This window comes from Anas acuta, chromosome 16, assembly GCF_963932015.1.
Source record: "Anas acuta chromosome 16, bAnaAcu1.1, whole genome shotgun sequence".
Taxonomy (NCBI): domain Eukaryota; kingdom Metazoa; phylum Chordata; class Aves; order Anseriformes; family Anatidae; genus Anas; species Anas acuta.
Genome location: NC_088994.1, coordinates 5,235,658 through 5,256,290, shown reverse-complemented (window position 1 = coordinate 5,256,290; position 20,633 = coordinate 5,235,658). Strand labels below are relative to the sequence as shown.

The 20,633-nt window shown below is 48.7% G+C and overlaps 2 protein-coding genes across 10 annotated transcripts in view; both read left to right on the top strand.

Annotated features, from left to right (window-relative positions):
- Positions 1 to 1,334: 1,334 nt before the first annotated feature.
- ADIG (adipogenin) lies at positions 1,335 to 5,746 on the top strand. Of its 2 annotated transcripts, none has more exons than XM_068700177.1 (4): positions 1,335 to 1,484; positions 3,434 to 3,574; positions 3,663 to 3,739; positions 4,909 to 5,746. In XM_068700177.1, the coding sequence occupies exons 1-4, from the start codon at positions 1,463 to 1,465 to the stop codon at positions 5,218 to 5,220; spliced, it is 552 nt and encodes a 183-aa protein (XP_068556278.1). In that variant the 5' UTR covers positions 1,335 to 1,462; the 3' UTR covers positions 5,221 to 5,746. The 2 variants fall into 2 exon arrangements, with proteins under 2 accessions (XP_068556278.1, XP_068556277.1); XM_068700176.1 differs by having other exon boundaries at positions 1,335 to 1,670.
- A 496-nt stretch (positions 5,747 to 6,242) lies between these two features.
- Positions 6,243 to 20,633, top strand: part of ARHGAP40 (Rho GTPase activating protein 40) — a 38,532-nt gene continuing 24,141 nt past the window's right edge. The window contains exons 1-2 of one of the 8 annotated variants that reach the window (XM_068700171.1): positions 7,691 to 8,256; positions 8,298 to 8,452. Coding sequence is in view for 4 of the 8 variants with exons in the window: in XM_068700165.1 (XP_068556266.1) it covers positions 18,652 to 18,767 (116 nt within the window). In the remaining 4 variants the exon portion in view is untranslated. Of the gene's footprint in view, positions 6,386 to 6,411; positions 6,622 to 6,672; positions 7,092 to 7,421; positions 7,568 to 7,690; positions 8,257 to 8,297; positions 8,453 to 9,213; positions 9,249 to 10,390; positions 13,698 to 18,510; positions 18,768 to 20,633 lie in introns of those variants that run through there. The other 7 variants (XM_068700170.1, XM_068700166.1, XM_068700167.1 and 4 more) reach the window with 7 other exon arrangements.

The window sequence follows — 20,633 nt, the reverse complement described above, 5'->3', positions numbered from 1 at the left end:
AACCAGGATATGCCCTGAGAGGTTCAAGTTTCTCACTTCGGTGACAGCACCACTCGATATAACAAGGTAGGCATGAGGAATCAGGGGTTTTCTTTAATTGTTCTACTGTGTTGAATGAATGTGCCTGGGTTAGTCTTCTGTCATTGTTTTCCTTTTCAGACTTTCTAATTTAAACTTGTGTATCCAAATGTTTTCATATTCTACGATAAGTTTGAATTCATTTTTTTTCCTTTTACATTGGGATTTTCTGCACATTTGAAGTTTAAATGCACTTATGACTAGGAGAAATGTGTTACTACTAAAACTCCTGGATTTTGCTATCGCTCTTGTCATCGTATTTGTAGATTAACCACTAACATCCCATCCATCCAGAAATACCAAGTACCTACAACTCCCACTATGTGAAATGGGGACTGCAAATATTTAGCATCCTTGAAGCTCAGGTCATTAATGGCTTTTCTCACTTGTTTACCCAATGCACAAAGTAGGTATAATAGCTGTCTTTTATCACACGGGGTTGTTATTAACATGAGCTAATAAGAATTTGTAAAGTTCATTTAGATCTTTGGATTAAAAGGCTCATTTCAAGGGGCTGTTACTATGTGAAAACAAACACATGCACACAAGCAAGAACATTAAATGCATGCAATCATTCATAATGTGCACTTACATAGCTGCTCTTATCCAAGGTTTTCTGAGAGCTACACAAACAAACAATTTTGCCAAACAACCCCCCCCCCCCCTCGTAAGGTAAGTGATAGATAATGGTTTTATTTTATTGAGGGAGAAACAGAGACAGGTTAACTGGTTTGTCTACTGCTGCAGAAGTGATATCAAGTAACCAAGGCTATATATCTGCTCCTTCTTCAATTACTACTAAACTTCTTTATTAAGAAATGTGTATATAGACACATCCTATGAGACATGCTAGCTTGCCGTTCTTGGAATGAAGGGAAACAGAAAGTCAATTAAAATATGAAAGTTTATTTTCCTGGTGGATTCACTAACAGATTGAAAGATACAGACAAGGTTAAAAATAGAGTCCATGTTAATGTGGGATGTGTATGTGGTCCATGTCCAATGAGAGTGCCTGGGATAGATATTTTTTAAGTAGCTGGTAGTCATCATCTAAACAGCTCTGCAAGTCTGTTTTATTGGTTTCTCAAAAGTCACCTTTGTTACCCAGTTCCAAGCAGCATTTCAAGTGCTTGTTTATCTCCCCTATATCAGAAATTACAAGCTTACCTTTAACTGCCATTTTTAACATAAGCCTTGAAGGCTTTCTAATTAATATTTATCCTTTAATTACCAGCTGAAGGAAGGACAATCAAATCAGATGTTTTCTCCCTTCTCCTTCTTAGCTCATACTTAATCCTTTTTATTCCCTCGTTGCTCTTAGAGGGCTGTCCATTCTGCTATCTATGCTGAGAATATTAGCAGTCCTCTTGTGATTAAGACAGTGATGCAACGGGAGTTATTAAAAGGTAGTTAGTAAAGTGGAACAAGCAAGCTGTTCTAAACCTAGTGTAACCTGAAGCAAGCAATGAGGTACCCTCTGGTTCCTTTGGTGACTGAGATGACCTTTCCTCTTCTTTTCTTCTGGTTTTGTTTGCCATTTGTATTGCTATTGATTGTACTGATTTTCTGGCTACAGCTTTTACTTAATGAAGGTAAGTTCTGCAGTTGACTGCATAAATGCTTTTGCATAAAGACTTTATCTATTAACTTCATCTCTAAAGCATTCTAGGTGCTATTTTTAGCCTAACGCCACTCATCGCAGAAAGAAACTAAAGCTAGTTTTTCAGATAATTTTTTGTACTATTGGTGATATAGGAAAAATCAATTCCAAATTGTTATGCTTTTCTGTTAAAATGCTTATAAGAAAACTAAATGCTGTCAGCTGTTCTTCCTTTCCCTTTTTCTCAAACATAATTTAATTTATGAAAGGTAAAGGATGAGTAAATATTTCTATTAAAAAAAAATTCCTCCCCTCCCTGCCTCCCAATAAAAACAAGAAAAAGCCTAACCCAATAATTTTGTATGCTTTCAAACACCAGTGTTATACAGTTCTCCTCTGTGGGTTAGGGGAGGGAGCAGACTTTACTGGGGAGCTGTTAAAGGATTCTCTTAGTAGTGTGGAGGTAGATTAAAATTGTTTTTGAAGGGAACAGGACATGAGTTTTCATTTATTTGTGTATTGTGCATCTATTTCTGATCTGCTGCTGATTCTTGTTTCTAACATGTCAGTAACTACTTACAGGCTTTGATTTAGGCTAATAATAGGCTTGTTGATGTACTCCTGGGGATAAAGCTTTGCTGGTTTTGCTAATCCTGGAGCATAAGCAATTGCAGCTGAGGAATAAATCGTATGTTCAAAAGCAGCAATTCTGCCTTTGCAGGACAGCTATAGGAAGGGAAATAAGAACAAAAGTTGACTTCAACAAACTTGAAATAAATTTTTCCTTCTACTTGGTGCAGTCAGTTCTTACTTAGCATAATGGCAACCAGTCCTATAATAGGTCCCATAGGAGTAATGACAAGAAAACAATTCCTTTGGACCCACAGGCAGCAGTGGAACAGAAGGCGCTCACCACAACTGAGGCTTATGTTTTTCCCTCCTTTCTTGTCCTGCATGTGTGTGGTCATTGCAGTTTTTACTCTCAGCTCCCATTTTTTGGGCTTAACCTGTAGCTGATGCTCATAGAAGTCTCCGCTTGCTGCTAGCTGTTTCTCCACACACTCAAGTGTGCTCTTGTGGGTAAGCAATGACAGTAATTAAAGAATGCAGGCATATGAAGCTGTGATAATGGTACAAAACTACCCTGAGTAGTATAGGCATGGCTTACTTCTGATTTTTGTAAAACAGAAGAGAAGGATGTACATATTTTGTGTGGGTAAGGGGTAGCTCTGCCACATGCTTATGCTGTGCTTGGGCATCAGCTTTTGTCTGGACACAGCAACTCTGGAACATTTTCATGTCTTAATAGAAATTTTCAGGTTATGTGCACTGCATTTACTTTATAATATCTGGCTGTGGGATGACTGTTGTTGGCACCAGGCCTTCTAAAGTGCTTCTAAATCACTCTTAAGAGAACAAAATAGAACAGTGCTCTTTTTAATGTCTTTTTGATTAATTAAGTTATATCCACTCATTTTATGCCTCTTTACATCAGGCATAAGTGGGGAAAAAAAAAACAACTGGTGCATTATATTAGTCCCCCCTAAGATAGTTGCTGGTTACAATCTAGTTGGTTAAAATCAAACACTTCTTCAGGCCTCTTATTGCCTAGTTGGGCTTGGAAATCCTTCATTTCAGGTGAAAAGGATTCAGAAAACCTTGTCCAGCTCATAGATAGAAGGTACAAGGCTTGTAGCTAGAACAAAAAATGTTATGTACAGATACTTTACATGGTATTTTAAAATCTGTTTGTAGAACAGGTACCCCCTGCAGAAGAAATAAAGAAACAATCTTCTGATGAGTTTGAGCCTGATCCCAAATTTGAAGGTGAACCAGCAGAGGATGAAAACCAGAATGACACATCCAGTACAGAATTTCAAGAGGATGCATGTTCAGGTGGGTCTATGGGAAAAATGAGGCCTGGATTTGCTTTTCTAAGTTCAAAACTAAAAAGCCAAAAGCAAACTTTTTTTTTTTCCTGCAGCTTCAGACAGCTGGTCTCAGAATCAGAAGATAAGATCCTCCCACAATGAGAAGAGTGCTCTTTGTAACATCATGATGGTGAGTAGCGTGACCAGTCTATCTCTTTGCATATCTACTGCTTTTGTGCCTCAGTTCTTATTTTTTTCCCTCTGCCTGACTCCTCTGCCTCTTGAGTAAGAATGAATCCTGTTATAGACCAAGCTAAAGGTAGTACAAGACTGTACAGATATAAATGTGTGTATATACATTATTAAAGGTATGTATGCGTATTTGCAAAGTCTCCTGGGGAATCGCATTTGAAACAATAAAAATTGCTACCTTCTCTAAGACTAGGGGTTTAGCTCAGCTGTATCTAGAAACTCTCCTTTGATTTGCATGGTTTGAGAACGTTGATATTATGTATTCTTAAAAGCTGCTTCAGATTTCTTAAAAGGCATATGTAACAAAACTTAGACTTGTTTCTTCCCTTTCTTGGTAAGAGATGGAGCCAGAAGTCCCCTTGCAAATGTTGCAGTTCCAATCCTTTTACACTTCATACAAACCCCAAAAGATAATCTGAAAGCGTTAGAGATCAATGTCTTGTATGTCTTCGTTCCCTGTTCCTTTACTGTATGTGCATTTGCAGAAGAGGCTCGGAAGGAAAAGCTGGTCTCTGCCTCCACTGTCATTGTTCAGTCCTGTCTACTCATTTCTGTTGCTTGTTTTTTTGAATTACAGCTTCAGAGTTACCCACATTTACTTCTACCAGCTTTGCTGGCTGCTTTATTAGGCTAGAATAGTTAAGGACTGCTGTCATCTTAAATTGCTGTAGCTGTTTGACTAACCACGCCTTGAAGCTGACCTCTAGCATGGAATCAGGAATATCTCAAGTCAAGGTATTTTTGACTTCACTAGCATCACCAAGGCAATACAGAATCAGATAGTGGTAAGATTTTTTTTCCCCATTATCGTTGCTTTAAAAATAGAGGGAAAAATGCTAAGAATGAGCCCAGGCTTGGTCAGAGCACCATTTGGTTCTCCTACAGATCTTCACAAATGCACGTATCAGCTTGAACAGAGCAGTCTGAAGAACTGGAGTTTAAACTTGTCCCTCAGATGACATAATGACAGCAAAGGGCTTGTTAGTTCGTTGGGTGGACAAGAGAAGGAAGCAGTTATGGTCCCACACCATTTATATCCTACTGAAAACTGAACCTCTTAATGAAAATATCATTGTCATGACAGTTCTTTCCCTTTTTCTTCACCAGCTGTTGTGCACCATGATTTCTTCTCTCATCTGGAATTTTCTCAGCCACTTGCTCCAGATCTCCAATGTCCTGAGGATTCAACTGCTGCCATCCTCTCTGATTGTCCCTGTCACTCAGCTTTTTGATTTACTGGGTGACAATGCTGTGAAAATCCTAGACTCCTTGAAGCTTGAAAGCAGAGGGCTGTTAACTTCAGTCTTGGGGATGAGATTCAAGAAAACTGGAATGCTGAAGCTCAGAGAACCACCTCAGGGTGGAAATGAAAAAGGTAGTCCTGAGACCATTGGCAGCAATCCTTTCCAGCGTCAGTGAAAGCTACTACAGAATGGCAGAGGGGGGTTATACAGTATTGAGTGGCTGTATATTAAATGGACTATAGCCAGTAGCATCTTGTCTGGTGCTTCAATATGTATTCTGCTACATTCCCATTTCAGAGAAGGATGAGTCACTTTTACAATGACCAAACTCCCCTCTGACACTACTGATACCTTCTGTTTATCACCACTAACTGATTTGAAGCCAGTAAGAACAAAGTAATAACTCTCAGCAGTTATTACTGGATCTTAAATGCAATACAGTCCAGTGAATATTTTACTTGTACCGCAATCAGAACTTTACTGATCTCTAACTTGGGTGTTCTCAGAGTAGGAAACACCTTTTTCAATGCTCAGTTCTAACACATGAAGCAAGTCCACCTCCACTTAAGAAATAAAGCCCTCAGTGGATGCAGAGCATGCATTTCCTTTGCTTCTATCCGGAGTATACACTTTCAGCGCGTCTGACAAGCAGATTTAAGGTTAGATGGGTGGTCAGTGAAATAGCTCGGTTCTACCAGTTGGTGGGGCCACAAGTAAACGGGCAGGACGGGGATAAGGTACGGGTTTGTTCCCTGAAGGTTTATCCAGTCCATAAAGAGCACAGCTATTTGCTTTGTGTGTCGAGGCACACATTCAACAGACTCTTTCCAAAAGAAGCGTTAAAAATAGGGAGTCATACCCCACAAAACACAGTGCCACTTGAGAAAACATTTGTCTCTGCTCCCGCTGTAAACACGTCCCTCCGCAGCCCGGCATGGGCAGGCTGTTTTACTAACCCATACTAATTACGCAGCGCGCCTTATGGCTGCTTATTTTTCCCTCTCCGTCCCCTGAGGTCCACACACCGAGCGTTTACCCGTGCTTTTAAATAAAAACCGTTTCCTCTCAATCTTTACGCGAGCGCCTCCTTTATTTAGAAAGAAAAACAAAACAAAAGCCGTTCCCCGCCGCTCTCTGAGGACCCCCCCAAACCACCTCCTCAGCCCGGGGGCCGCCTAGGGCCCGGGACTCTCCCTGAGGCGCTGAGGGGCCGGGGGCCGGGCAGGTGCCGCGGCGAGGCCGCCCCGGGGCGGGGAAGGCGCCGCCCGAGGCCGGGCTGCGGGGCGGGGAGGAGCCGCGGCCGCCTGAGGGGACGGCGCGGGGGCAGCGGGAGCCTGCGGGTAACGCTGGGGGAAGCGGGGACGGGTCCGAGGGTGGTGCTGGGGGGGTCCCGGGGCTTCTCCCCAGGATCAGGGGGGGTTCGCTGGGGGAGCCTCCCGCCTGCAGGGCTCGGTGCTCCGCTATCTGCTGAGAAACCCTCGCTGCTTCATCCCCAGGCGGTTCCCAACCCAGAGAGCTCCGAGTTAAAAATGCCGTGCTGCAGCCAGCCCAGCGAAGGGGGAGATAAACCGAGGGTGTGGGTAACTGAGCGGGGGTCTGGGTGGCATCTCTGCTTGTTGGGTGGCACGGTGATGGTTTAAAGCCCGCTGGTGCCAAAGCGGGTGTCCAGGGCAGCTTTTGGTCTGGGTAAGCGCCTGGAATAGCTGCAGCCTGGCCGGGCTGTTGCTTGGGTTCCCAGTCCTGGCAGCGAGGTCGGTGCCAGCGTGCGGAGCCTGCCCGAGCAGCCTGTGAGGATTAGTGGCTCACACCGAGACCTGGTACCGCAGCTATGGCATGGCACTGCTGGCTTCTCCTGCTTTTCCTCTCTCTGAGCTGTGGGAAATGCCGCATGATTGAATATTTGGGTATTAGAAATAAAGCTTCTGTGTGTGGGTTCTGCTAAAAGTAATACAGAAAGCAGTTTTGGCTCTGTTTCGGGACTGTGGTTTTTGCTAGGGGTCAGTGATGCACGAACCCAAACTGGAGAATGGGCCCAGAGCTACAAAGGTGGGGACTTGCTCTGAACCTTGCGTTTGTCTTTGTTAAGACTTTTTTCTGTCTGAGAGTCTGCCTGCAACGCCTGCCCTGGAGCTGGTCAAAGTGGGGCACTGGGAGCTTGTGGTGTGAACACAGCGCGACCTCACAGCTACCTGGTGCTAGTCTGCAAGTACCTGAACAGCACCGGTGAATTTGTGCTTTGGTTTCTCCTAGTAGCTGTATACAAAAGCTGTTTTTGTGGCATTAGTAGCAGCATTAGAGCCTGCAGAGCTTCTTCTAGTGTGCATAATTGCAAGTAGAAGCTTCTTTAAAATGAAGGCTTCTCTGTAATTGTGGATTTAATTCACCTGTGAGGTCCGTTCAGCTGGGGTAAAGCACCATTTCTCATGTGCACTCAGTAGCCTTTGTCCCAGAGTGTTCCTGTGCTGCAGCAAGCACAGATCTTACTACCAAAGCCTGGAGGAGCTCTGAGCGCAGCGGCAGAGGTAGCTGCTTCTGCCCGAGTTGCCTTTCCCAGCTGTGTTTTGGTGATTCTTTTGTCTGGGGTTAGGCATCATGGGAGATAGCAGTAGCCTGCCTTTCTGTATGCTGAACTGTAATGCTGTAAGGTAGCTGTGTTGAACGTTAATTAATCTTTATTTTTTTGCATTCTTATTTGTAAAGCATTTACTTTGCAGGCATTTTATAGAATGGGACTGGATAAGCGTCCACTAGGAAGTTTTCTAAGTTGAAAAACTTAGAAATTGGTTTTGCTCTCTGCTGAGCTCTAAACTCTGGAAGAAACTGCTAAAAGACCCAAACTCTAACTTGGTGCAAACTGGGATGAAGTAATGTGTTTTGATGGATGCAGATGATAAACATGTCCCGAGAGCAGTGTGTCAGAGCGCTTTGGGATAAGGCACTGCAGCGCGCTGTGCTGCCTTGTCGGCGGGGCCTCGTAGGGCCAGCTGGGCTGCGTGCTGCGCTGGGGCTGTTTACAGCCTTATCCTGGAGGAGTCATGGGATGATTTAACTGGGCTGACATCTGGTTTGAGTGAAGAGAAATTGGGGTTCTTATGTCCAGCTGCGTGTAGAAAAACAGTGCTTGAGAATTGGCTCGTCGGGCTTTGTGCCCCAAGAGGGCGCAGCAGCTCAGTGCTGGGTGTAATCAGGAAACTTGAGGGTTTTTTTTGTGGTGGTGGTAGTTTTGTGTGTGTGTGTGTTTCTTTTTTTGAGGTGGTGGTAGTTTTGTGTGTGTGTGTTTCTTTTTTTGAGGTGGTGTTTTTGCCACTGAAAGAAAAAAAACATAAATGTTGGCTTCCAGTTCTCAGCACCTTTGAGTAGTTGGATGGCCGATCACGTCCTTGTCAAAGCAATATAAATCGAAACAGGTAAGGGTCCGGCTTGCTGTGAGGAAAAATAATGCTTCCTCCGAGTACAGGGAGCAGTGCTGTTGTGATAGTTTGTGACCGGTGTGACTTGTGCTGGGTCCCTCTGCTCTGGCGGGGCGAGGAGGGAGCTAAGGGTTATGAGTCGAAATGCTAAACACTCTTAGCTTTTCTTAATCCTTTAAAACTTGGGGATCACAACGCATGACCAAGGATGCTGTGTGTTCTAGCTCTGTATGGCTTTTAGGCTCTCAGTTCAGCAAAACTTTTGCTAGTTTTGGGATGTTTTGGCCCACGTGCCAAACTCCAGGCAGTTTAAGTGCTTTCAGTTTGGAGACATAAAAATGTCTTAGCTGTGACATGGTGTTGGAGCTTTCCTGTTGCAGATGTAAATTCCATATGGCATTGATTCTTAATTGAAACCTGCTGGAGTTATTTTTAATCATGCGATGTATTACGTGAAATATGCTTCATGTAACCGACTTGAAAGGCTTGCCCTTAATTAGATGTTTTTAATCAGTCTGTGGTGCTCCTTTCCATAATGCTGTGCCTTTCTAAGGAACGTGACTTTGATTTATATAAGCCACTTGATTTCTTAACTCAGAAATTAGCCTTCAGCTAACCAGTGCCAGGCAGGAGTGTGAGTTCCACTGGTCTGTGAGTGTTAAATAGGACAGGAAAATGATTACTGAGGAAACCCATCTGCATATCAGACACAACCTGTATGTTCTGTGTTTTATGCTGTGGACTTCAGGTGTTCATTCAGAGCATCGTTAGCCATGTGGTTGAGTCTTTCCAGGTGAGTCGTGTAGCGAAAAAGCTCATCTGAAATCTCTGAAAGCTCTGGGTTTTAGGTTGAGGTGTTTGTAATGCTTTCTGGTATTTGCAGTTCGGTAAGACCGTTAGGTCAGCTCGCAGGGGAGCGCGTTTTGTGATTGCAAAGAGGTTTGGAGAAAGAAATACAAAAGCTGATGCAGCTAGAAGCATATTCCCCAAAGCAGATTACTCCAGGAGTCTGGAATGTGTTGGTGGGAGGCTTCGGTTTTAGCGAGACGTTGCTGTGTGCATGCAGGAGTTCTTCCCCTCCGAAATAATTGTTTCCATCTGCACAGCTTGTTCCACCAGCGCCTGGGCTTTGGGCTGCGTGCGAGATGTGGGGCTCTTGGTAAAATGAGGGTCTTCCACTGAGCCCTCCGTGCCAGCTGTGTGTGAAGGGAGCTTTGCTGTTATCCTATAGGGAAAAAAAGAGGGCAGTGCCCACTGGGGGAACTTGTAAAATAAGCAGCAACCTGCTCTGTCTGCCACGTCCTTTTAAAGGGTTAAAGGGAGAAGTTTTGGGACCCTCAAATCTCCTTGCATAATGTCTGGCAAGCGCTGACATTAATTAATGAGTCGGAGTTATTCGTTTAGTTTTTATGCAATGGGAAACCGTGTCCATCCATCATACCTGCAGGTGTCCTAGAGTGCTGGTATTGAATACTGCGGCTTCTTCTCCGTGAGCTGGCCGGGTGGGCCCACACGCTGCCATCCTACGGTGGAGCCTGAGCAGAGGGAGTGGTACCGAGCAGGCAGCGCAGTGAGAGCTCAGCATTCCAGAAAACAGCTTGGCCGGGGCCCAGCCACATGGATTCCTCTTTGCTGAGTTCTGCAGCGCTAATGTGCTTAGCGCCTTGTCCCGTTTTGCCCTTTTACAGACCGTATCCCCTGGGATAAGGGACATGGTTAGCAACGGAGGGTCGTGCCCACACGTTACTGGTGTGTGCAGTTTGGGATGGGGCTGCCAAGGAGGTGCTGAGCACGGTGGTGAGAGGCAGCTCACCCAGCACGTGCTTGTGGAGCAGCAGCAGCAGCAGGGCAGGCAGCCCGTGCTTTGGTAAAGCCGTGGCAGCAAGCTCCTGAGCAAGCATTTTGCTTGTTTTTTGTTTTTGTTTTTTTTTCATATTTCAGTTCTCCCTGCCTGCTCACCTGATGCAGCCCAAGAGGGAGAACCTTTTAACGAAGAAGTGGTGTGATGGCACAAACTGGGGGCACTCAGCTCCCTCGCCTGAGAGGCTGTGTCACGCCTGCTGTCTCCTCTCCAAAGGGCCAGGCTTCTCAATTAGTTGATGCCAATTAGTTGGGGTCAGGGCAGTGCCCACTTCCTGGGGGGGTGGCACGATGTGGCGTCAGTTCTGGGTGAGCCTCCACCGCGCTCGGTGTGCTGTGGGTGCGGAGGGCACACATGAGAGGGAAGGAAGGAGGTCTGTGGGGGAGCACCAACATGTTCAGAGGGCTGTTTTGTAGGGCTGCTGCTTTGGGGCAGGGTGATGACTTTCACATGACAGCTCTGGAGCTTGTGCTTGCTGAGGGTGGCTGCCACCCGGCTGCTGTCAGCTCCAACGTCTTCAAGCTGCTGCTCTCAGTGAGCTCCTGTGCTGGTGTCCGGGGGTCTGAGATTTCTCAGCAAAGGATAACGCCTGCAGCTGGGCGCTCCCAAGCCGTGAGAAGTCAGTTCCCTTACACCAGCATTTGGAGTGAGGTTACAGCACGTAACGAAATGTTTCACTGATTTGTGTGGTAGGAAGGAGCCCAGGTGTGATACCTGACCAAACATCCAGCTGGCTGAGCTCATGCATCTGAAACTTGAAATGAAAAACATCCTTACTGGTCCGGGAGGAGAGAGGACTGCACACATCGGGAAGGTGCTGCCTGTTCTCCTCTGTAGCCTAGGAGGAGTTAATGTCAGTTCTTGGGTGAACAGAAGCCTGAAACTCTTGGTAGGTCCACAGCAGGTGGCCAGTGTATAATGGGACTGGAAGGATATCCTCTTTTGGCAACAAATAAATACAGCTTTGCTGATGAAAGTTGTTTTTCTCGGTCAAGGTAAAGCTCAGACAATGTTAATGTTTGCAAACTGCCGGGCCAACACAGTGGAAGGAAATCCTCGCATGCCTCATAGCGGAAGGTGGCCGTGAGGCTGCGACGTGTACATCCCTGCAGCTGACCCGAGGTACGGTTGTTTTGGTCAAATACTCTGCAACCCTGGACTGGCTCCAGCTCGTGCCTAAGAAGGGTAAAAGCAGATAAAGGTACCGGCTGTGTTTAGGTACAGCGTTTCCTTTGACTCGCAGGAGGGGAAGGATCCCTGCCACGAGCACCCGCTGCAGGAGCTGCGGAGTTCCCTCGCCGCGCGCTTCCTCTGCTCTCCTGGCTCCGCGGGGCAGGCGTGGAGCTGGCGGATGTTTGCAGGCCAGGAAGAGCCGGGACCGAGCACAGAGCTGCAAGGTCAGCTGGGAGAACCCAAGGCTTTAGTGAACACCAGGATGTTGGGGAAAAAGCTTTTTGCAAAGCTCAGGCTAGCGGCCGGGATGCGTTTGCTGGAAAACAAAAATGAGCCAAGGCCAAATTGAGAAGTAGGATTGAGGAGAATTGCTTCTCCGAGGGTTTTGTTAGCTCGGTTAGGGAGGTTACTGTGGTGGGTTACGCTGCCAGTGGGAACAAAGCAGGTGGCAAAGAAAAGCTGCTCTTTGTGACGGTCCAGAATTGTGGTTGCTAGCTGTGGATCTAGGAATATTGTTCAACCTTACGTGAGCATGTCTGGCAGTGACACCAAGTCAAGCGGCACGGTTTGTTTAGCCCTCTCATCTACAGGACGATGTGCCATACGAATCAATCATTTCATGAGCTCTTTGGGTAAAATCCAACAAAGGCTCAGCCCAAGACTGGTGTACCTTGTGCATTTCCTAATCCATTGCTCCGTTACTTCACAAACTCACCAGCTCACGTGCTTATGAGCGAGCCAGTTTCCTGGCTGATGTTGGGAACTCTCGCCCTTCTCCGTTACGGTGCCTGCACCTCCCGCACCGCAGTGGGACACCCGAGGCCCTGCAGGTGCTGATGGCTCTGCCCGAAAGGCTTTGGGGCAAGCTGCTGTACTTACACCTCCCAGCGTGGCAGCTTGGCCCAGCCCGGTGTTGGGACCCACGGCTCTCAGGCTGGCTCTAACAGCCCGTTGGGCTTGCTGCAGCTGAGTTAAAACACAGTGCAGTGTGCCCACGCTTGTGTGTGTGTCTTTAGGTTTACTTTTGTGAAATGTTCTTAGTTTCCAACTCAGCTGGATCAAAGGAAGCAAAAGCAAGGAAGCAGGAGCAAAGCAAGGTGTGTGTAGGCTCTGCTGGCTCTCCCCGAGCCCTGGGCCGGTCAGTGCGCAGCCAACCCCACCTGCCCTGGGTGGTTCTCTAAATCCTGCCCTACAAAGCAGTTTGGCAAGGTCTGGCAAGCTCTTTGTTCCCCTCAAGTCCTAAATCACGGCTGCAATCTTCTGGTTTTCGTAAAGACTCACATAATGAAACTTCGTCGTGAATATTTTGGAAAAACTGACCCGCCCCTGGTGAGCTAAGGAAGCCCTGCCTGCCACCAGCTCCATCGGAGTGGCTGCGTTGTGAAATCAGCTCCAGCATTCCCCACGAGCCCCATTCCAGCTGTCGCGTCGTTTATAGACCAAACGAGTACGGGCAAGCTCCGCGTGGTGGCTGCATGGCACACGTGGTGGCAGCCGGCTTGGGTTTAACCTCTGAGCCTTTGAAGAAGCGTCCCAGTTCTGTTTCTGTCCCAGCTCCCTTCCAGAGGAGGGGAATGTCCAGAAATACAACCCGTGGCGTGCTTCTCATCCCTCCACGCAGAAAACAAGCTTGGATTTCTCCCAGCAGACCTGTCACAGGGATGACAAAGTCGAACAGAAGCCTGCTGGGGCAAATGCTGGCACTCCTGAGTACCGGCACAGCGGCTGGGTATGGGTGGAATAATTGACACTGGCTATTGTCTGCCTGCTAATTAAAAACTCCTGCTCCTAGGCTGGGTTACACGTTCCTTTTATTTTGGAACTGAGTGAGAGGGATCTGTAAAAACACTGCTCCCTTCAAGAGGGGAGTTTCGTGCTGTCCCCCACAGCCCTTGGCAGGGACGGTGCTGCTAACGCAGTGCCTCTGCTCTCACGTTTCCGTGCTGGGGACCAGCACAGGGAGGGGTTCCCAGGCCAGTGCAAGAGGGTGGGCAATGCAGGCTGGCTGCAAGCTCCAGCCTAACTGCAGCCTGAGAGGTGGGAGCCCCCTGACAGCCTTCGGGAGCTTTTTTTTGCTCCTAGGAGAGAGACCTGCACGTAAGCAGAGGGGCATTCAATTCCGAAGCAAACGCCCTGTGTCTAGGAGTATGCAGGGACCCGTGCGGTAGCTGTTCTCCTTTGGACCTTGAAAGAATTTGGAGCATCTAGGTAAGTGGATTCAGTTTTCGTTATTTAGGAATATTTTATTATTTATAAAAACTTCTGGGGAGACTTAAATCTTACAAGGTCGTAAAATTGGTCCAAATGAGCAAAATAACCAAGCTTTTTTCCCCTCCCATTGTCTCAGCAGCCGTGTGGAAGCTCTGGCTGGCCTGAGTCAGGCCGTCAGTTGTTCGGTGTCTCATCGCCTTGGTAGCTCGGAAGCGTTTGCTCCCGTGCCGGCCGTGGAGCTGTGCCATGTGCACGTCTTCTGAGAGTGGCTGCCTGGCATTCCTGGGGCCCGAACTCCCGTGGGATGCCTGTCAGCACCCTGACTCACGGGGAGTTTGTGGGGAGGAAATAAACAAGGTGACAGCCTAGCACATCACGGCGTGGGGCTGAGAACTGGGGCGGCAGAGTGAGGGAGCCCCTTTCTGGCCCCCCTGTTTGCAGCTGTTGCCCCATCCCTTTCCCCAAATAGGAAGGAAATCCAATCTGCAGAAAGCAGAGGGAGGGGTGTGAAGGGAGGAGAGGGTTTTTGCAAGGCATGGCACCCAGTAGGTGTCAGGCGTGTGTTTGAACGGGGACGCAAACAAGGCCAGCCTCACAAACCAGCGAAGGTTTCTCATTTTGCTGTCTGAAAATGCCCAGGAGGCAGAAACACATTCAAGTTAAGTAGGTAAATAGGCCCTGGTTATTCATCAGAATAAGTGTTTTTGTGCATTAAGAATAGCTGCTGTGTCTTAGCACTTCCTCCTATTGTTACAGCTCTTCCTTCAGCAGTGGAAATGTTTTGGGTGGTTTAAATTACATTTACAGTAGTAATTAGGTTTAAACAACATTGCAATTCACTTATCTAAATATACACGTGCGTAAAAAGCTCTGGCTTCTTCCTCCTCCTTTCCTCCCCTGAGCTGTGGCAGGCTGGCTCGGGCTGCAGGCCGCTGGCTGCTCTTTGCCTTTTGCCTTGGTCCTCAAGGCGAGGAGGTGGTGAACTGCCTGCAAATAACCTTCTGGGTACTGGTGCTTGTAGGAAATCTGCTGAACTTATTTTTATGGCTTCCACGTTGCAGTTTCTCACACCTAATCCGCTCATTCTTGTGCACGGTTTCAATGTATGGTAAGAAGAGAGGAGCAGGAGGTGGCCGTGCAGCCTGGCGTGGGGATCTCTGCTCGGGGCTGGGGCTGCTGCTGCTGCCTGGGGCATGCCGGAGTGGCTCTGCCTCTGCCTGCTCATCCCACTCCTCTGCAGCATCACCTCCACGCTGGTACCTGTTTTATTTATTTTTAGTTGAAGACTGATAGCTATTTGTGTGCAAACAAGCTCTGCTTAGGAATCATCCCCTCTTGCTGCTCACCCACCGCCTGAAGCTCTCCCTAATCCTCTGTTTGCTGCAACCCTTCGGCGCAGCAAAGCAGCTTACGTGCCGTGACACGGAGCTCGTGGCTGTTTTACAGTAAGCGGGGTCGGAGCCGTTTGTTACGGGCTCTGAGCCATCCTCAGAGCAGCGGGGCAGGGGCAGCACTGTAGGGCCAGGACCTCCGTCACTCCCTGGGTTGATGCAGCAATACCAGCGGGAGCTGGGGAGCTTTCCCAGTGAGATGACAAAACTGCGTCTTGCACCGTGGAGTAAAATCACCAGCTGGGGCACCTCCCAGGGTCTGAGTGCTGCGTTTCTTGCTGGCTGGGAGATGTTTGCTTGATCTTGCAGCCGAGGGCAGGGCAGTGAGGCTGCGTGAGGCTGCCTGCTGGTAGCTGGGGCCTGGTGCACAGCCGTGACTGCAGCCGAACGCTTTGCCCCCCGGGCACAGCCTGGGTGCTGCCTCCCTGCCGGGCTGTGAGCAAGCTGGGGCTTGGGTAATGGCACAGCCCTGGTGGCTCCAGAAACTGGAATAATCTGCTAAGCGTAATGGCTCCGCGTGGCGGGTGGGTAACGCTGCCTGGGGATTTTCTTGGTACGTGATGGAGTGGAGGAGGGGGATAAATTATTTTCAGGTTTTCCTAATAATCTGTACCCCATAAAAATGAACCTCCCCAAGGAAAATGAATGGTGTTTAAGGGATTTCAGCTGCATTCAGGCTTTTTGTGATTCTTCAGGTTGTAGTGCCTTTGACTTAGGTTTGATTTGGGGATGAAATGCTGCCCTAAGTTCTCACAGTGCAGCTCATAAGCATGTGTTGAAACCGACCTGCAGGCGCTGACAGCCAGCTCTGTCGGGGCAAAAGCTTGGTGCAGCCCTCCCAGACTCAGACCCTGGCCTCAGGTCTCCAGGCATCACGTGCTTTGCTCAGCTGGAATTCCCAACTATCCGAAAGTGGGTGGGATGTTTCCACTCCTTTTTTTTTGGTCCTGGAAAAAAAAAGGTTTCCTGAGCAAGCCAAGTCATGTCAGTCTGGCAGGGTGCACAGGTCCCTGCAGAACGAAGCCCTGCACTAAAGCCGTGTTGTTGGCAGTGCTGGGCTTGTACCAGTGAGTCACTGGAACTAACTGTGCCTGCTGGGAGCACTGGTACGTCTCTTTGTTCCCATGCGTGAGTAAGGTGATCTCGGCCCGGTGAGCTTGGCTCATCTTTAATGCCACCAGGAAGTCTTTCCTGGTGAATGAAAGCTTAAAACTCAGGTTGGAGTATTTAGCCTGATCCGGTCCATCCTCAACCGCAGGCTCATCTGTCCCCTCTGTCCTATTCTTCCCCCTTTCTCACAAAATGGGAAACAAACTTGATACTCCTCTCAAATACCACAAAGAGCTGGAGCCCAGACAGGAGGGAAGGTGCGAAAGGCAGTAGTGGAGGTACAGCTGCTGTGTGCGCACCTCAGTCAGTGAGATCTTGATTTTTCTGCAGTGCTTGCACGCTGCTTTGTGTGAGCAATTAAACGTCCCATTAAAGAATTCTCTTCTCATCCTGTATGCTTTAAATTCTCCTCAATTTTGCAACAGGCCTGTGACGATGGAGCTGGCTCATCCTCGCGCCTGACAGAGCCGGTCTGTCTGAAAACCTACCAAAAAGTAAAAGCATCTGGCTGCAGTTCTTAAAGGCGATGTAATGAGAAGGAAAACAGCTGAGGGATAAAATAAACGCAGTTACAGGCTGGCGTCATCTGCCCCCAGTTCTGGCAGCCTCTGTGTGCTTTTGTGCAACCGAGGCTTAGGGCAAGGTGTGCTTGGTGGGAAGCCTTTTGGAGGGGCTGGGTGGTCCCAGGGCAGGGCCGGTGCTTCCTCAAGTGGTAAAAGCAGCAGGCTCAGAGCAGCCAAATCTCCTCTCGTAAATCTGTCTGGTGTTGCCACTCCTCACTGTCCCCGGCTGTCCCGAAAGCCGGGCAGGCTGTGCTCATGCGGTGCCTCCTCCTGTCACACCTGGCTCTGCAGCACCCCTCGGCCTGTGAGCCTGAGCGGGAGGGTGAGAAGGTTTCCCTGCCTTTTTGCACCTTTTTGCAGCTTAGGGAGCATTGGGTGCGTTCTTACAAAGCGCTGCCCACGTGTAATTCAGAGCTGTTGTGCTTGTGGATGGGCTTTTGTTGCAGCTGTGGCTTTCCCAAGCTGGAATTCTCCCAGGCTGATGCTGTCTGTGCCTTATCTTGGTGTGGGAGAAGCCACACAGACAACCTGCATCGTGATTTTGATCTCTTGTGCTACTCACGAGGACCACCTGTGGTGAACAAGCTGAATAAGAAATTTAACATGGGATGTGTGTGCAAGAGCTAGGGTGTGCTGGGAAGAGGCAGCCAGCTCCAACTCCACCTATCTGGGCTGATCCTTCCCCAAAACCAAGCTGTCAGGCTGTTTGCTCATGGGTCCTGGCACGGATTGGGGTGGCCAGGCGGTGTTACTGCTGGGGCAGATCGGCTGTGAGGTGGGGTTAAAGTGTCTAGACTAAAGCAGTGGCTGAAATAAGGGCTGCATTAATGGGTCGGGAACTAAACTGGGACAGCTTCTTTGCATGCTTTCATGAGGGGCTGTCTGGAGCAGCTGCTGCTGCCCTTTCAGGCTGTGGCAGGCAAAGCAGGCTGACCATGGAGCCAGTCCTGCTGGGAGCATGGGGAACCCAGCGCGTTATTACCTGGGCTAAATTGCTTTGCATGGCTTCATTAAGGAAACTTTAAACAAATAAGTCAGCTGTAACCGTAGCTGCAGGAGTGAGGACGATAAATATCAGGGGAAGGGAAGAGAAATGCTGTGAGAGGGGGTTTGGTGGGGAGAATGGGAATAACAAATAGGAATAAAGCCTTGTGGGCACGGCAGAGAGAAAGGGTTTTAACCCTTGGCTCATTTGTGTATGGCTTGTTGATGAGATCTTAAATAGGGATCTGCATCTTGTGAAACACCCTCTGTAGGTGGTTTGGGTTTGTGCTGCTCTTTCAACACTGGTGTCTTCCACAAAGCTGTGATTTACGCGGTGCTGAGCTACAGCAGGGTTTGCTGACCTGGCTTTTTTTTTTTTTTTTTCTTGTAAGTGCTCTGTTTGTTGGTGCTGGTGTGCTGCTTTTTATTTGCTGCCTCCCTTCCACCCTACACCCAGGCAGATTTTTTTTTTTCCCCTTGATGTTCTCTTAACTCCTGAGGAGCGTAACTTGGCAGAGCAAATCCTGTGTGTGGCTCCTCCTTCCCAGCGCTGCTTGTGGGAGTTACTCCTCTCACACGGCTGTGACTCTGGTTAATATTTAGCAACCTTCAGCTTCGGTACAGGCTTGGCAACAACTCCTCGCTACTCCCTGAGTCCTCCGAGCGCCGGCCGCTGCCTCAGTGCTGCCCTTCAGGCGTGAGCAGCTCAGCCCCTGGCCTTGGAGAGTCGCTGGGGTGCCGGTGGTGCCTTCTGCTCCGTGTCCCGCAAGTGTGCAGGGAGCAGAGGCTGGGTGCAGTGCCAGTCGGTGACACCTGCCAGCTGACGGAGCAGCTCTCAGCAATCGCTTTCAGGCTCCTGAGCGGCGTGGATGGACTGAGCGCTGCGCCCCTTCCCCGCCGGACATGGACAGGCTGGGCAGGCAGGGCTCGGCGGTGGCCAGGACGCGGATCCCCAGGCCCCGAGTGGTGCTGCAGCCCATCCAGGCACCTGGCTGCTCGCCGGGCAGCAGCAACTGCAGGTACGGGGCTCGGTGTGCACGGCACGGCTTCAGCGGGTGGGAATTCCTCCCCAGGGCAGGCTGCGGGGAGACCTGCGGCAGGACGGGTGGAAACGAGATGGGTGACAGCTTGCTTGCCTCTGGAAAGCTGTTCTTTAAAACTGTGCTCTCGCTGCCTTGCTTATGGAAACCAAACATGTTAAAAATTCCTTTTATTTAGTGTGAGCATAATGGCTTTTTTCCAGTGGTGTCAGTCTGGAAGTCGGACCCGCAGGTGTGTGTGTTTGGGGCGGTGCTGTGGGAGCTGGTGAATTCTGTGAATCTTCATAATTCAATAGTAAAGATGCCTTCACAGCTTCTGCGTTTTGAAGGCTTTTCAGTTACTTACAGAACCTGTAGGAAGGTAAGAACTGCTTATTTATAAGTATTCTGCAAACCACGTGGAAGGTACAATTGAAAAGTGAACGCCTGCTCGACAGACACCATCCTCTTTGGGTGCTAACAGCACAGTAACTGACTTAGGTCACATTTAAAGCCTGTTTGCATCAGCCTAAAAATTTCACCAGGTTTCGAAACGTCTCCCTGCTGCGGTGACCTAAGTGTGTTGGTTCTGTGTGAATACACTCAGAAGCATCTTGTTTATAAACATAGCACGCTTTGATGTTTGTGTCCGACTTCTCACTTTGCCTGGTCTGTTTTGGATTTGTGCGTAGAAGCAAGAAAGGAAGCCTTGAAAAGATCCCAGGCAAAATTTGAGATTCAAAACAAAATCTTAAGGAGATAGCCAGGAGTAATGTGGTAAATGACTTTAAACTTAGCCAAGTGTAAGAGGATCAGATGAATCCTTAGAGGTTATTGCAGGGTTTCTTTGAGAAATCAAAATATCCAGTAACATTTTTTTTTTGCCAGGCAAGTTAGATTTGTGCCAGGGTCTTTACTGGTACCAGAACCTCCGTGGTCAGATCTGAAGAGGCGCTGCAGCCACGACACCCCCTCAGCTCTCTGGCTGTGACCGTAACATTCAGCCTCTACCGAGGGGCAGTTTGCAGCTGCTCAGCCAGCTCTAACCAGCAGGTGAAATGTGTCCCGTGCATAACCAGCTGCCGTGGTAGCTTACACCTAGCGTGTGCCCGTGCAGTGAGGTAACTGGGAAACGATACGCAGAACATCCTCGTGGTCTAATTAATTGTCTTTAATGACTGTTTGTTTTCCCGGCGGTATCTGCGGGGATGCTCACTGGATTCCCACGCGGAGCATGTGGCGGTGTCACGTCTCCAGAGCGCTCCTGAGCACAGGCAGGTGCTGGCCCAGCTCTCCCCACCCCGTGCTGCTCCTCTGAGCTGGTGCTGTGCAGGGTGCTGGCAGGAGGAGGCTCTGCAGGCAGCTCCTTCCTGCTGCGTGGGGTTAACCTGCCCTCGGCAGCTGCCTCGGATCAGCTCCCCGGCCTGGCTGTTGTTCTTGGAAGGCGTGCTTTCTGCAAGGCCAGCGTTTCTTCCTCTTGCTACATGGCCTTGAGTGAAGTGCTATTTATAGGGCTTAACTGAGTGGAGGCTTTTCATGGCGATGAAACAGCTGAGCAGTTTGTCTTCGGTGTGATAACTCTCCCCTGAGAAATGCAAGCGAGGAACTTACACCTGTGTTTCCCATGCCCCAACATCCCTAGACCCCTTATGCACGAAGCATAGCTTGGTTCCGCAGCACATCTTACTGTGTGCTGGCCAGCAGCTTCTTCTCACCTCCTCTTTGCCGTCTCTCACCTGCTCCCACATATCTGAGGAACACATACTCACTTATTCTCTGCCCTACTGTAAGTATGGCTGGTAAAATGGGCTACAACAAGAGACGAGAACAAGTGGTGTCATCCTTACTCTAAGTTCAACATCAAAG